The 16184-nt window shown below is 41.3% G+C and overlaps 1 protein-coding gene across 2 annotated transcripts in view; it reads left to right on the forward strand.

Moving 5' to 3' along the window:
• afap1l1a (actin filament associated protein 1-like 1a) overlaps positions 1 to 16184 on the forward strand; it is a 225950-nt gene that overhangs the window by 135586 nt on the left and 74180 nt on the right. For both annotated transcript variants that reach the window (XM_078550584.1, XM_078550583.1), the window contains exons 4-6: positions 3600 to 3694; positions 4961 to 5072; positions 11082 to 11180. In XM_078550584.1, coding sequence (XP_078406710.1) covers positions 3600 to 3694; positions 4961 to 5072; positions 11082 to 11180 — 306 coding nt within the window. The remainder of the gene's footprint in view (positions 1 to 3599; positions 3695 to 4960; positions 5073 to 11081; positions 11181 to 16184) is intronic.

The following is a 16184-nucleotide window of genomic DNA, read 5'->3' on the forward strand; positions in this document are numbered from 1 at the left end:
CACATCTGGCCGCCATACAGTCCAGAAGGCATCCCAGGGATACAGGGAAGCATCACTGAATCGGGGTGTTGCACTCTTCCTGGCTTTTGGGGCCATGCCTTCACCGGTGCCTTCCTGGGGTACAAGCATTGAGAAGTGTGTGTGCAGCTGCAGTTTAAATATGGCGCCCAGTGTGAGGAACCAGTGAGGTAATGGCGTGATGGGCCAATCAGAGGCTGCCTGCCTGCGATCCAGCATGTTTCCTATGGCTGTATAATTAATAAGGCGGGAAGTGGATGATGCAGCGCAAAAGCCTGCCATTGCAGCTGGTGTGTAAAACGCCTTTTTTTACGCCCACTATCACATTTAGTGGAAATCTGGGACAATTCCGCCCATTGCCTTCAGTTTCTGTCAAAAAACCTATTCCCTAGCCACTGACTCCATCTCTTTTCCTGGCAACTATCTCATACAGAACCAGACTGGTTGCAACTTCAGTGTCATATTTGGCCCCTTCAGACCATATATCCATTTGTGTCATCACTACGACTATTTCCACCTCCATAGCTTCACCTGACTCTGCCTGAGGAGTAGAATTTGACACCAAGTCATGTAAGAAGATAGTGTTGTTTTTTAATTCTTTGATGGGATGTGGGTGCTGCTGGCAGAGCCACTGCCTTGAACCACTGCAATCCATCTGGTGAAGGCACACCCACAGTGTTATTAGGGAGGCAGTTCCAGGATTTTGATTCCGTGAAAGAACGGCAATTTAGTTCCAAGTCAGGATGGTGTGTAGCTTGAGGGGAATTTGCAGGTGGTGGTCTCTCATCTGTTCTCTGCCCTTATGATTCTAGGTGAACGAGGTCATGGGTTTAGAAGGTGCTGTGGGTGGAGGTTTGGCGATTTGCTGCAGTGCATCCTGCAGTTGGTAGACACTGCTGCCACTGTGCGCCAGTGGTAGAGAGAATGAGTATGTAAAGTAGTGGATGGGGTGTTGATTAAGTGGATTGCTTTCGCCCCAGTGGTGTCGAGCTCCTTCAGTATTGTTGGAGCTGCACTCCTCCAGGCAAGTGGAGAGTATTCCATCACACTCCTGACTTGTGCCTTGTAGATGGTAGACAGCCTTTGGGAATACAGGAAGTGAGTTACTCACCACAGAATTCCTAGCTTCTGACCACATATAGCCACAGTATTTATATGGCTGGTGCAGTTAGTTTCTTCTCATTGGTAACCCCCAGGATGTTGATAGTGGGGGGTTGAGTGCAGGGAATGCCATTGAATGTCATGGGGAGATGGTAAGATTTTCTCTTGTTGGAGATGGTCATTGCCTGGCACTTGTGTAGCGTGCATGTTATTTTCCACTTGTCAGTCCAAGCCTGAATATTATCCAGGTCTTGCTGCGAATGGACACAGATTGCTTCAGTATCTATGGGGTTGTAAATGGTACTGAACATTGTGCATTCATCAACAAACATCCTACATCTGACCTTATGATGGATTGAAGGTCCTTAATGAAGCAGCTGAAGATGGTTGGGCCTAGAACACTACACGGAGGAACTCCTGCAGTGATGCTTTGGGACTGAGATGATTGGCCTCCAACAGCCACAAACATCTCCCTTCTGCTAGGTATGATTCCAACCAGTGGAGAATTTTCCCCCTGATTTCCATTGACTTCAATTTTGCTAGGGCTGCTTGATGCTGCACTTGATCAAATGTCTAGATGTCAAGGGCAAACTCTCTCACCTCACCTTTTGAGTTCAGCTCTTTGTCCATGTTTGGACTGGGGCTGTAATGAGGTAATGAGCTGAGTTGCTCTGGCAGAACCCAAACTGAGCATCAGTGCACAGGTTATTGCTAAGCAAGTGCCACTTGCTAGCCCTGTCCACGAGACCTTCCATCATTTTGCTGATGGTCAAGAGTAAACTGATGATGTATTTATTGGCCAGATTGGCTTTGTCCTTTTTGTGGACAAGACGTACCTGGGTAATTTTCAACATTGTCAGGTAAATGCCAGTGTTGTAGCTGTACTGGAACAGCTTGGCTAGGGTCGCAGCTCGTTCTGGAGCATGAGTCTTCAGTCCTACTGCTGGGATTTTGACAGGGCCCATAGCCTTTGCAGTATCCAGTGCCATCAGCCGGTTCTTGATATCACATGGAGTGAATTAAGTTGGCTGAAGAATGGCACCTGTGATGCTGGGGACCTCAGGAGGAGATCGAGATACATCATCCACTCGGCACTTCTGGCTGAAGATGATTATGATTGCTTCAGCCTTGTCCTTTGCATTATTGTGCTGGGCTCCTCCAACATTGAGGGTGGGGATATTTTGTGGAGCCTCCTCCTCCATGTTTACTTGTCCATCACAATTCATGACTGGATGTGGCAGGACTACAGAGCTTTGGTCTGATCCATTGGTTGTGGGATAACTTAGAATGAAACTTCAAAGGAACTAGTTTGTGTTAGTGATGATTACTGATACCAGCGTTGTTGACTCTATACAGGCTACACTCGGCTGTGTTGGCAATATTTGGCAACAGGGATTTTAAGAGATGGAATTTGAGTGTGGCAACTGAAAGTTTTTTTGTCATTAAGTTTTAATTATTAATGAGATTTTTATTATATGTATGTGTCACACTGCTTCCTACGATGAGATGGAACATATGCTAGTTCAGCACAGCACTCGAGGCTGTTGAAAGGAGATGACATTAGCAGTAAAATATTTGTAAGCAGTAGTTTTTCTAGTGGGCTCAAGTTCTTCAGGAACTCATTGCAAAAAACAAATATTAATTCATCATCTCTGAACACATCATAATTGGCTAAAATTTCTAAGGAGCCGATTTAGATGTGCTCAGAGCTAATTGTTTCTGTTTAGTTCCTGGGAAAGTTGAGGCAATCAGGATTTTTATGTAGGTAGGTGATGGAAATGTCTCAAAGTGTGTGTTTGTATGTTGATGGATATATATTTTCAGGTATTTTGATGAATAGAATATTCATTTTACAGGTTGAACTATAAAGGACAAAAAGAAACTTTTAACAGCATAAATACATCCATTGGCAGAATAGGCTGACTCTGAGTTGACTCTTAAACTCAGTGGCAATTGGGCAATAAATGCTAGCCTAGCAACATGAGCGAATAAGAAAAATTACAATATAGCTTACATGATTACTGCATCCACAGATATGTATGAAGAAGAATTTCCTGATATTACTACAAACATTGCTGTGAATAATGCTGTCTCAAATTCCCCTTTGGTTATCAGACTGTTGAGACTCTGAAGTAAGTATGTGACTCAGGAGTCCTCAGTATGAAAAGAGAAGAAAATGTAGGCAGGGAAGTCAAAATGAAGTATTACAGAAAAGAATACTTGTGACCAACAATTAATTGTCAATGAGTATTGTGAAGAAAACACGCTATATGAAGGAGTAATGAAGGAGAAGGGTATAACGCATATTTCCAGTTCTGATGAGCTTGGGCTCATCAGCTCATTCTTATCTCACTGTTCCTGCGACGCTCGGTCTGTAAATAAATGCAAGTAACACTAATTGCTAAGCTAAACCACTTCATGAACCTTTTTGTGTTATGTACACAATAGGTAAAGTATGAATTTTGTTTGTGCAAATGTAGATTGTGAACTACGTGACTTTAAAGACATACAGGAGGAGTATAAGGATGGAAACCAGATTAATATGCCATCACCAGAAATTCTCCATTCCAAATTGGTGAGTTTTGAGTACCTGGGACCATCATTTATTCTATAGAAATAATCAGTGTAGCAAAGGGGTGGGTGTTGTGATTTTATTTCTGACAAATCAAGTCAATAAATAGCTCTAATCATTGATGGGTTGACTTTAACAAATCTTTTTACTTAATCAAACGATTTGTTCAATTAATAACTGTAAAATTAGTTATGATTTTAACCCTTCTTTTGTTAATTGTGGTTTTTTTTGGGCAATAGAATTAATAGAAAATTGAGTTATCACTGGATGGTTATGTACTGACAAGCCAACAATACAATTTTCCCCACTGTTTTACACACATGCCAACCTACAAAATGCAGCCCCCAAATAGCTGACATTTAAAAAAAAACACAACTGAAAAACAGCCTTGAATAAAGGCCTAAAAACAAGGCGAAGATTACAAGGAGACCAAATAAGTTAAGGAACTAAGTTGAGTTTTGGATTCAGTTGTTGTTCATTATGTCAACCACGTGATTTAATTGGCTGCTGGTGTTGGCTAGATTTAGCCAAGACTTGAAGCACTTTTGGACAAAATGTTTAACTGAAGCCATGTCTGCCTTCTCACGTGGATGTAAAGATCCCATGGTCCCATTCAAGAAAAATGAAGGGAAATTCTCCCTGGTGTCTTGGTCAATGTTTATCCCTTGTCAGCTGTGGCTCAGTTGTTAGTACCTTTATCTTCGAATTGCAAGGTTCTGGGTTCAAATCCCATTCCAGGACTCGAGCACAAAAATTAAGGCTAACATTCGAGTGCAGTAATGAGGGACCATTGCACTGTAGGAGATGCCACCTTTTGGATGGGATGTTAAAGTGAGGCCCCATTTACTTGCTCGGGTGGATGTAAAAGATCCCATGACACTGTTCTAAAGAAGAACAGGGGAGTTATCTCCAGTGTCCTGGCCAACATTTATTCCCCAATCACAAAAAAAACCAGATTACCTGATTATCATCACAATTGCTGCTCCTGGGAGTTTGCTGAGTGCAAATTAGCTGTTACATTTCCTACATTATAAAACTGACTACACTTCAAAATTTAGTTCATTCACTTCAAAGTGCTTTAAGACATCTGGGTGGTTGCAAGAAGTGCTATATAAATGCAAGTCTTTCGTTTTAACAACAAATGGCAGTGAGACACATGATCTAGTTGTTATCACTGTTTGTGGGACCTTGCATATGTGGATACAGTAATGGTACTGAAATTCAAGTGCTGAGATTCTGCTTTATAAAACAACTTTCTCTCTTATTCAGGGCATATCTGATACACCACCCCCTCTCCCCACAACGCCACCACCTGAAGATTATTATGAAGAAGCTGTTCCATTAAGCCCAGGAAAAGTTCCCGAGTACATCACCTCTCGCAGTAGGTATCCTGTTCATGTGAGGAGGAAACACCTGAATTATTTTTAAAGTGACAGAGCTGCCATTTGTCTTCTTACCAAATGATTGAAATAGTAAGCCATCTGTATCAACCTTCTGCATCAGACATGCTGAATTCAGGTGGCAAGATGAACATGGGATTATTATGCTGGTCCTCTCATTTCCTTTCAGTTTACAAGTCTCCCTTGGACAAGAAGAGTGCGCCTTACCACTGGTTGTAAGTGCAATTAAATTGACATATGTGCAGGTAGCACAGTGATTATATTGTTGGACTAACAATCCAGAGGTCTAGGATAATGATCCAGGGACATGAGTTCAAATTCCACCACACCAGCTGTGGAATTTATATTCAAGTGATTCAATAATGTCTGGTGTTAAAAAGCTCTATCAGTAAAAGTGACGACAAAACTATTGAATTGTTGTAAAAACCCACCTGGTTCGCTAATGTCTTTTAGGGAAGGAAATCTGACGTTCTTAACCAGTTTGGTGTATATGTGGCTCACAACAATGTGGTTGACTCCTAACTGTCCTCTGAAATGGCCTAGCAAGGCATTGAGTTGTATTTAAGAAGATGGCTCACCACCACCTACCTAAGGGCATTAGGGATCAGTAATAAATGCTGACCTTGCCAGTGATGTCCACATCACTTGAATGAATCAAAAAAAAAACACGAGGAAAGAACATTTCTAGCAATAATCTGAGTCTGTGAATTGTTACTCATCCCAGTCATGATTCTTGTAATATTGTCTGTGCAGCTTAAGAGAATGATTCAAACAAATGTACATACCCCAAAGTCAGGAGTGGCAAATGGTTATTTTATAGTGGTTAATTTTCTTTATTAATGATGTTGCAATCTTTCAATCTAGTTTATATGCTTGACCACAAATGAAGGCCAAAATCTTACTGATTCAGCAACTGACATCATGCAGTTGTTCAGCCAAGACTGCCTATAGGGTATAAAGCAGACAGTCAGCTGAAACGTGGTTCCAGAAGGTTTACAGAACAAGTCCCAGGTCCGTAAGATACAAATGCAGGAACAACCAAGCTCCCCTTCAGTCCACACTTACATCTCTTCAACCTTTAAATATTTATGCTGTTAATGAAATATTGTAATGTAAGCAATGTCCTAACTAAACCAGAGAATACCACTTTCTCAGGACCCCATTTTGCAGCTACAGTAGCCTACAATCTGTATTTGATTAAAACTCTTCTGCAAAGGGTTTGCTTTCACATTGATGTCCCTGGTCATCAAAATAATCTTGTACTAAACAGATGGCCATTTTTATATTTACCGCTGTAATCTGGATTCCACACAGTATATTGGATTTTTCTTAATCAGGTTGTGGAACTAAACAGTAGATTTAATGTCATCATATAAGATAATAGATTTAGCTAGACTGCCTGAAATATTCCCTGAAGCTTTGCTGCTTCTCTCTGTAGCTGAGAGAGGTTCTATCCCATAAATTAACAACTGAAATATTTGCACTTTTCCTCTCTCAAGGATTGTTATGATTCTGAAGTTAATTTTGCTTTAATTTTGTATGTATGTAAAAGCAAATTGTGTCCATTGCATTAGACTGCCTGAAATAATAACTCCTTAGTGCAATTTTGACTCTAATGTCTATATATGACAATAGTTTTGCATCAGAAATAATCACCTTGAATATCCGTAGGAATACTCCAGTAAGAGATTGGCAGAACCCTATAGAAATTTGAATAGTGAATAAAAATTGACTAAAGCAATGTGAGCTGTAAAAATATAACAAACTATGATGTCAGCCTTAGCTCAGTGGTAGAAGTTTTCCCTCTGAGTGAAAAGGTTGGGAGGCAGGAATGTGGGTTTTAAATTCTGCTTCAAAGAAATAAGTACATATTCTAGATTGGCACTTAAATTCAGTGCTGAGGGAGTGCTGCATGGTCAAAAGTGTTACTTTGCATCTGAACTAATACCAAATGCTTCCACCATTTCCCAATAAAGTCTGTTTTAGAGATTGGCCATTTCTTCATGGTTTTCCCTGGTTTTGAATTTGCCTCCCTTCAAGCAAGGCTGCCTCTTATTCTGGGCAAGCTGAAATAGTTTGTAATGACCTACATTATCTAGGTGCATGCAGATTGGTACAGATTTTTGCCTGGAATATTTAATTTAGGTGATACCCAGTCCCCGCAAGATGTTTGGGTCCCAATACTAATTGTTATTTCTAATCAAGTCATGAAAAGGAGTTGAAAAGCTAAACTTACTCAGGTTCGATTGCAAATTTCTTTTGGGTGGGCAATTATCTTGAAGTCTGCAGTATCACCAACAAGAGACCACACAGTACTACCTGGATTTTTTTGAAAATATCTAAATCTTTCATGGTCCCTTCACCCCTAATTGTTGTGATTTGCTGTAAAGGTTCAATCTCCAGCATTTTAATGATGCCTAATATGATTAATGGTGTTGTTACAGTGATTAATCCATTAAGCAGTTTTCAATCTGATGTCTAAGAATCTAAGTTTTACAAACTATTATTAGGTGAAGACCATAGTCTCCCTCTCTATTTTATTCACACCTTTCAAACCTGTGACCTCTACCACCTAGAAGGACAAGGGCAGCAAATGCATGGGAACACCACTGCTGCAAGTTCCCCTCCAAGTCACCCACCATCCTGACTTGGAAATATATCACCATTCTTTCACTGTCACTGGGTCAAAATCCTGGAACTCCCTTCCTAACAGCACTGTGGGTGTTCCTACAATACGTGGACTGCAGCTGTTCAAGAAGGCAGCTCACCAGCACCTCTCAAGGGCAATTAGGGTTGGGCAGTAAATACTGGCTTAGCCAGCGACACCCACATCCCATGAGCGAATAAAAAAAAGTGTATCTGTTTCAAGATGCTTACCAAAGGAAAATTCTGCATTGCAATATTCTTGAAGATTTTTTAGCTATCCGATGAGATCTTTCCTGGGTACCTTGTATGCGGCTAAATTGTTCTTTCTGGACAATGATGGACAGAACTGTAATATCCGCTAACTCAGGCTGGAGCACCAAGATATTCACTCACTTCAGATGATTTATATTTCTTTCATCTTAAATCCCATTGCGTCCAGTTTTGCCAGTTTAACATCTAAGGAAATACCTCGATATTTTTTATAAAAAATAGAATAAATGACTGAGTCTGTCATGGTTTAATGTATCTCTTGTTTGTAGTTACAGCTTTTTAAGTTTGGAATACTGTATACTATTTTGTAAGGGATTGGGATTGTTTAAAAATCACAAAGGAAGCATAGCATTGTGGCTTTTGATGAATGTGTTGAAGTCAGAGAACAAAGCATGACATTTTTCATTTATAATGCTCTTGTGGAGGTGGGGGAAGTGAAGGAATAAGAAATTCAGCCTCATATGTATTTTGATCTGAAAATGCTGCAGCTATCCTCAAGTGGTTTCTCTCTGTGTGTTGGCATGAACATTCCTCCCCATCTGCAAATTCTTCCACCCTTCTTATATCATTCTTGCCTGCGTTAAAAATATTGCATATGTTTTATATTGTGATTGTTTTATCAATAACCAACACTTAAAATGATATGCTTATAATAAGTAGGCTTAAAAGGATAATGTACAGCAATCACATGATATGTAACTAAGGTGAGAGTCTAACAGCAGGTTACCATGACAACAATATTTTTGCTGTATTTAGGCTTTGTCCTGCATTGTGTTCCCATTGGTATAATGTGCCAAGCTGGAAACAGGGACATACAAGCAATGCTGCACAGCCACACAGCAATGCAAAGGTCCCTATGCAGGCCACATACAAGCTGGACCCTTTTAAATTACCGTACACAACCATGCAAAACAAATCACAGGGGCTATGCACTTAAATAAATGACCTGCACATTCCAAAAAAAGAGGGAACGTTTCTTGCAAATTCTAGCTTCAGTTATAGAGTGGGACGAGGAGTGGTTCTGAAATGCAGTAGCACCGATGAACTGTATGGGAAAAACAACCTTTACAGAAAATCTAATGAGGTGTGAACTGTGCCTTGGGAGATCCTTCATACCTCCACCTTCATCCTCACCCTTCCATTTAAACTAGGAAGTTGTGTCTTGTTTCATTAATTGCTAACCAGGTTTTTGCAGTAAAGTCAGGCGTGAACCTACTCCGATATCCATTATTCAGTGGAGTCCTTGCTTTATATTATCCGAATACCTCATTTGCAAACTGAGCACATCTTATTTAAGTCAGGCAATTATCACATAGCCAAACAAAAATACTTATTAGGTGCAAGAAGGTTTTACAAATTAGGATTGTTAATAGCACCAAAAAAGATAATTTCTTTAAATTTATAAGGTCTAACAAGTTCTTTAAATTATGAATTGGGTTCAACTGTTAGCTAGAGAGCAATCCTGATAACTGAAATTGTTTTTAAAAAAAAGGTTGATTCCTAGTCTGTGCTGAATTAGCTAATCTCAGCTGGGGGAAATACTATTGGCCTTGGCCTCCCTGAGCAAGGATGACAAAAGATTCCTTGATTGCTGACCAATGATTCACTAATGGAAAGCATGTGCATGTCAATACCAGTTAAAGAAAGGAATGGGTGCAACAGTGATGCCCCAGTGGAGAATAGCTTACCAAAACTGAGCTAACAATAAAGAATCACTGAATGGGCAAGGTAGGCGAATGCAACCAGCACCTTTGGAAGTACCCGTTAAGAGAGGGGGCTGGGAGACCAATGGCAAAGAAGATAATTCTGGGATGCCTGCTTTAAAAAAAATGTTGAGGGAATCAGTAAAATATAAGGATGTTTAATAAATTCTCCATAGCTGTCTTCTTAAATAAAGAGAGTGGCCAAATTTAAAACGTGGTCGAAATGGGAGAGGACTTTTAAGTCAGTAAATAAAGGTGTTATGAGAAAGGCAAATAGTAAAATATTTATGAGGCATCAAGATAATCCTCAAGCAAACAAGTGAGGAATAATGAGGCTCTATTAATATTTTAGGAACTGCATAAGTAAAAGGATGTACTTGAGGACTGTATGAAATGGGATCACAGTACTCAAAAAAGTGTAAAAACATGAAAATAGAATACTGCACTCTCCAACATTGTTGGAGAGCAAAATGATCAAAAAATATTTTACAATTAACTTTCATTTAAAAACCACTTGGCCCTCAAAAACATATTTATATATATTTTTTAAGAGTAATGTCCCAGTAACTCGATGGAATTGTTTGAGGGGGGAAATCATGGATTTTTATGGCCGGGATTTCCCGGTCGGCGAGCGGGGGGCGGGGCCTGCTCGCCGATGTGTCAAATGACGCGAGATGACGTCAGGCGGAACTCCCGATGTCACCTTGCCCCATTTAAATTTTCAGGTCAGTGGGGGCTCAGCAGAATCAGTTGTGTGCCCGCCGACCTGTCAATGGCCAATTGAGGCCATTGACAAAGTCATTAAAGTAATTAGTGGGCCGAGCCCTGGCAGGCATTGGAAAAAGCATGAAACCTCATCCACGGGCGGGACGAGGTTTCATGTAAGTTTTTAAAAATGTAATAAAAGTGTATTTAAAAGTGATGGACATGTCCCAACTCATGTGACAGTGTCACATGAGGGGACATGTCAGGGAATTTTTTTTTCTACTTCTTAAAGATTTTTTTATTGTGGAGCCAATCTCCCTGAGGCAGCACCTAACTCAGGGCTAACTCGGCTCAGGGAATCCCCCCACCCGCACAGGGAGCGCATTGCGCTTCCTTGCGGACATCACGGGGGGAAAGTTCTGCCCCATATTGCTGTTTGTGGGGCCTTGCTTTCACAATTTGGCTGCCATGTTTTCTACATTATAACAGCTTCCACACTTCAAAAGTATTTCATTGGTTGTATAGGGCTTTGGAACATTCTGAGATTGTGAAAGGTACTATATAAATGCAAGTCTATTTTTTGTATGCTAGTTCAGTTAGTCAACATGATCAGCACTGTTTCGGATTTTTAAAAAACGTCTTTTTCTAATTTTCCCATTTTTTCAGACAGTTCCAGTCCACCAAACTCTATCGAGGATGGCTATTATGAAGATGCTGACAATAATTACCCACTCACCAGGATCATTGGAGAACATAAGCATTCATGTAGTTACATAATATTTAATTATTTTATTGTCCATTTATATAAAAAGGCATCAATATTATTAATTACGCATGTAAGACATTACATGGTATGTTGTAATTCATATCTTATGCTTTAGAAGAAACTCGTAGTGTTAGGTTTTTAAAAATGGCGGAAGAGAAGTCCTGCCCCAATTTCTGACATCTAATTTTTGGGGAGGGGCATGATTCACACAGGAGGAAAACCTGAACTCAGCAGGGCCCCTTGAACTCAGTGCTGAGTTCAAACAGGCCCCATTTTGGCTCTTGCAAGGGCCTTAACCCACAACGTGTGAGCCATAGATTTATGGAGTAGATGTAAATGTTCTTGAAGGGTGGATAAGGTGTGTAAAACTGTCATGACCTGAAGTTTTTTAAATCCCTGCTCTTTAACCTTCAAAAAGAAAACAGGCTGCAGCATCACTTAGAATTTAAAAAAAACCTCTGCTGGTCTGCTTTGATTGACAGACCATCTGCTGCAGGTTAGAAAAAATCTGTAAGATCTGGTCATGCAGTTTCAGTAGAGCCCTTTGTTGACATTTCTCCAAGTGCTATTATTGTTGAGTTTCAAAAGCTATAAATATCTCACCAGAAACAAAAAACAGAAAATGCTGGAAAAGCCCAGCAAGTCTGACGGCATCTGTGGAGAGAGAAGAACAGAGTTAATGTTTCAAGTCCGTATGACCCTTCTTCAGAGCTCTGAAGGAGGATCATATAGACTCAAAATGTCAACTCTGTTTTTGTTTCAGATTTCCAGCATCTGCAGTATTTTGCTTTTATGCAAATATCTCACCAGGGTGTTCTGGAGTTAGTTTGATTGACAGTTTAAAGAGGCTGTTAAAGGATTTGATGTCTTTCTGGCGTCTGAATAGAAGGTTGATTTTATAAGAGATGAACCACTTGAGATTTTAAAACTTTGAATAGGTTTTAAGAATGAGATTTTTTTCTCTATCAAGTTTTTATGAGTAAGAGCTCTTTTAGATCATTATAAGTTTTTTTTCAACTCCCCATGGCTGATGAGGTCTTTCCATGATGGATACTGGATGAGTGGCTATGGAGGTAGAATGGAGGCTATGTAGGGCCATGTGGTATGGTGGGAGCATGAATTGACATGAAGGGTATGAGGGACCATGGGGGAAGTGCTCGTTTGGGGATTAAGGTTATGTGGGGGATGAAGGCTGGAGGTCCTAACAGCTTCTGAAACAACTGAGATGAAGTCCTAGAGAACTGAGGCAAGTCTTCTAACTAACCCACCTGGACGCTCGCTCACCCCTGTGGCTGCCTATGCTCTGCTTCTTTGGTCGGCAGGCCCGACTCTATCCTGCATCTGGCCCCCATTGAAGCGAAAATCGCACAATTCAGAGTACTTTTACTGAGGCCCATAGTGAAAGAAGTCAAAGAAATAAAAGGCATATACGAAGCAGAGAGGCGACTATATAGAAAAAGTAGTGTGAAACATCACAAGGGGAAGCAGGCTCTAGTGACCCGGGAATTTAGTGGAAGAAGGAATGAAGGAAGCAGATAGACACCAACAGTGCTGTCATCCCACCAGTGGTGCTCCTAACAGTGCCCACTCCAAGTAGCGATCTCCCCAGCCCCGGAAATACCTGTACACCCATCCCGCATTGCCAGAACTGACTGTCAGAGAGAAAATGGGAACTTTCATCAAGGTCTGAAGTTGTTAAAGTTGATGTCAAGGCCAGGGGTAATGCACCTAATATAAAGATAAAAGACTGTTCATCAAGCTTATGCTAAGCTCCACTGGAACAGTGTAGAAAGGCAAAAAAGAGAAGTTAGAAGGGAGTGGATCAAGAGTTGAATTGGCAAGTTACGAAGAGTTCAGGGTTGCAAACAGAATGGAGGTCTTCACCAAAACTCAATCTGTGTTTGCTTCAACCAATATTCAGCAACAAATACAGGTTATTAGGTTGGAGGATTGTCACAACCACAAGCGGACTTTCATCTACTCAAACATTAAAAACATTTTTAAAAGGTTGACCCCAATTTTGACAGGGGAACATTTCATAAGTAGGGTTGTGGGGGAGGAATTTCAGTTGGGAAACACATAGTTGGAGTTTTTACTTCACAATGTTCTTTTTATTTCCACCTGCTGCTGCATTAGTGGGTTCTCAGTGGGGAGGGAAGGTGTCTTCTGGGGTGACTCTGGGGATGATTGGGTACCTGGAGATGGATGTAGGCTGGGGGTAATCCAACTTCTAATAGTAGGGGGGGTTGGGAGTCAACAGATGCGAACTCTAATGACCGGGGATGGGGCTGGCTGGGCAAACGAATGACAGGGAGGAAGGTAGCTCAGTGGACTGAGAAGAAACACTGCTGCTTCTCCTAGCCTACAAGCAATGCTGTAAGAGCAATTACTTTTGCCCCTCACTTAATCATAATTACAGCAGGACAGAGTGAGAGCTAAGATCAGGCATCATGAATTAAATCTTTATCGAGCAAAATCATATTCTTTCTGCAGAAAAGTTAATTAAATTTTAAACAAGCAAACTTCTTCCAGGTGCAGTTATATTTTTCTCTGCATTTAGGGGCTGAATATTGACATGAAACAGCACGGAGGATGGGATGTGGTTGGGAATAAGAAGTGGTGGACACGATAGCACATCAGGTAGCTGGCTCCAGCCCGCCAACTTCCACATTTGACTTCAGCGTGTCAGGCTGCCTGTGTACAACCTCCTTGGAAGAGGCATGCTGCCAATTTCCATATATTAATCTCTCAATTAAAGCAATATTGTCATGTTGCTTCCACTTTAATGTTGGGCCCAGGGGTTTCCCTGCAGGCTTCCTGGAACTTGCCAGTGAAACACAGTAACAATTAAGGCATGACAAGAATAATGGTGAGTGGTGGATAGATAGATAGATGAGGATCTCAGCAAGTGCATGGAAAGAAAAGGATGCGTGCAACAGCCAGTTAAGTGAGTGTAAAGGGTAATGTGTAGGATTGGGCTCGACAAAACAGAATGAGAGGTTGTGAAGATGCACACAGTCGGATTTTGGTGAATATACAACTGCACTCGCCTTTTCTTGAGCAGGTCAGATCATTAAAGTGCTGCACTGAATCCAGAAGCATGACACCACATGCCTGCTGCTGACCTCCTCCTAATATACCGCCTTGGTCTCCGTTCTATTTTCTTCTTCTTCTTGGTAAGGAAGACTATGGCCTGAATTTTCGTAAAGCCGGGAGGTTTCTGTGCCTTAACCAAAATGACGCCGGAGCCTGTAAACCGGAAGTCCCGCCCCTGAACCCAGCGTCCACCATTTTCACCAGGGGTGGGGTGTGTGGAAAACAGGGGTGGGAGGTATTTCACATGTCCGCGTTCACGGAGGCAGTAGCACATTTAAAAGTGCAGCTGGCTTCAAATGGAAGCAATTTTCGTCACCCAGGTTTCTGAAATACAATTCATGGGCTTTAGACATCTGAGGGAAAGGTCTAAACCTGCTGGAAATATTTGGAGACATAAAGTACATTTTTGGAGATTATTAATCCCTTTGGGATTATTAAGAATAGACATGAATGTGCATAAAAAATGGAAAAGGTCTTTGGAACTGCCAAGCTGTCAGTCATTTAAAGAGCCTGCCCTTTAAATTTAAAAAAATAGCCAGCCTGCAGTTGAGGACTGAGGAGGGTCATGAGTTGGCACTAAATTGGCATGGAGGGTATGAGGGCCATGGGGGTGGTTGGGGGCCTGGGCCGGCATGAGTTGACATGGATGGGGCATTGGGAGTGTGTGAGAGGGTGAGGGCTCTGAGGGCTGCTTACTGTTTAGAAGTGAAAAGTAGTGATACACTTCATGTTAATAACATATGCCGTAAAAAGTATAGTTTGCACTTTAAACTACATTTAGATTTTTTTTCAAAAAGGACATATGGCTATTTTGACTAACTTCCAAAAATATTCCATAGGGATCTATCAGTTAGAAGTCACAGAGCACCGAGGCAAGCCTTTTAAATAGGCTGCCTCCACACTTGGCAACCCTTGTGGCTGCCTCCAAACTCGGCAACCCTTGTGGCTGCCTCCAAACTCTTTCCGGGGAATCAGTGGGCCCGACTCCAGTTAGCACCCAACATCAGAAAGAAAATTTGACCGTTCAGGGGACCTTCTTCTGATCTGGGTATGTAGGGTTGGAAATTTTCCCAAATCTACACTCCCGACATGGGAGTGAAAGTTCGGCCCTATCTCTCTCCCACTCCTCACAATCCCCAGGGAAGCATCACTGACACAAGGCGCAGCCTTTGCCCATCTGAACTCCAATCTGTCACTTGCTTCTCTTTTGTTCCTGTTCCAAACTCCTTTAACTTGGATCTTTAGGTTTCACCTTTAACTACTAGAACACACCATGTGGCCCCACTTGACACCCACTGCTGTTAATTGAACAGGAAATAAAGTGATAACGTGGTGGCTGAGCTAGAAGGCCACTTGCTGACAGGCTGAGCTTCTGAATTTCCTGCCTACCATCAGACCACCTCCATCAGGCCCCCATAGCACATTCTCAAATTAAAGTTAGAGCCATTGTGTCTTTCTACATTGGCCATAAGAAATGCTTTTTAAAGGGTAACAAGTGTGTTGGATTAAGGAGTTAAAAATGGTTTAAAAAACTGTAAATGAGAAGCTCATGGCTCACCACAGAAATAACTACGCTCTACCATGCAAAGCGCCTCAATTCAATCTAGATTTGAATGTCATTCAAACTCGGGAGCCCTCAGCAGCGTTGCCAATTCTCAGCTGGGTTATTAGGCGGAACACTTGATGATAGTGGAGCATTCCAATGGGAAAACAAAATACAATGAGGAGGCAGCTCTGGCTGCACGATTAGAGAGTCGTTTTGATGATGGCATTGGAAAAGTCAGCAGCAGAGGCTTCCATACCCGCAACATGACATTTAGAAGGATGAGTAGTTTCAATCTGAACTCATAACATGTTCGCTGACTCTTCTGTCAAAGGGTTTCAGAAAATTGTGAGGATTTATTGCC

The sequence above is a fragment of the Cetorhinus maximus genome, chromosome 10 (genome assembly GCF_964194155.1).
Source record: "Cetorhinus maximus chromosome 10, sCetMax3.hap1.1, whole genome shotgun sequence".
NCBI classification, from domain to species: Eukaryota; Metazoa; Chordata; class Chondrichthyes; order Lamniformes; family Cetorhinidae; genus Cetorhinus; species Cetorhinus maximus.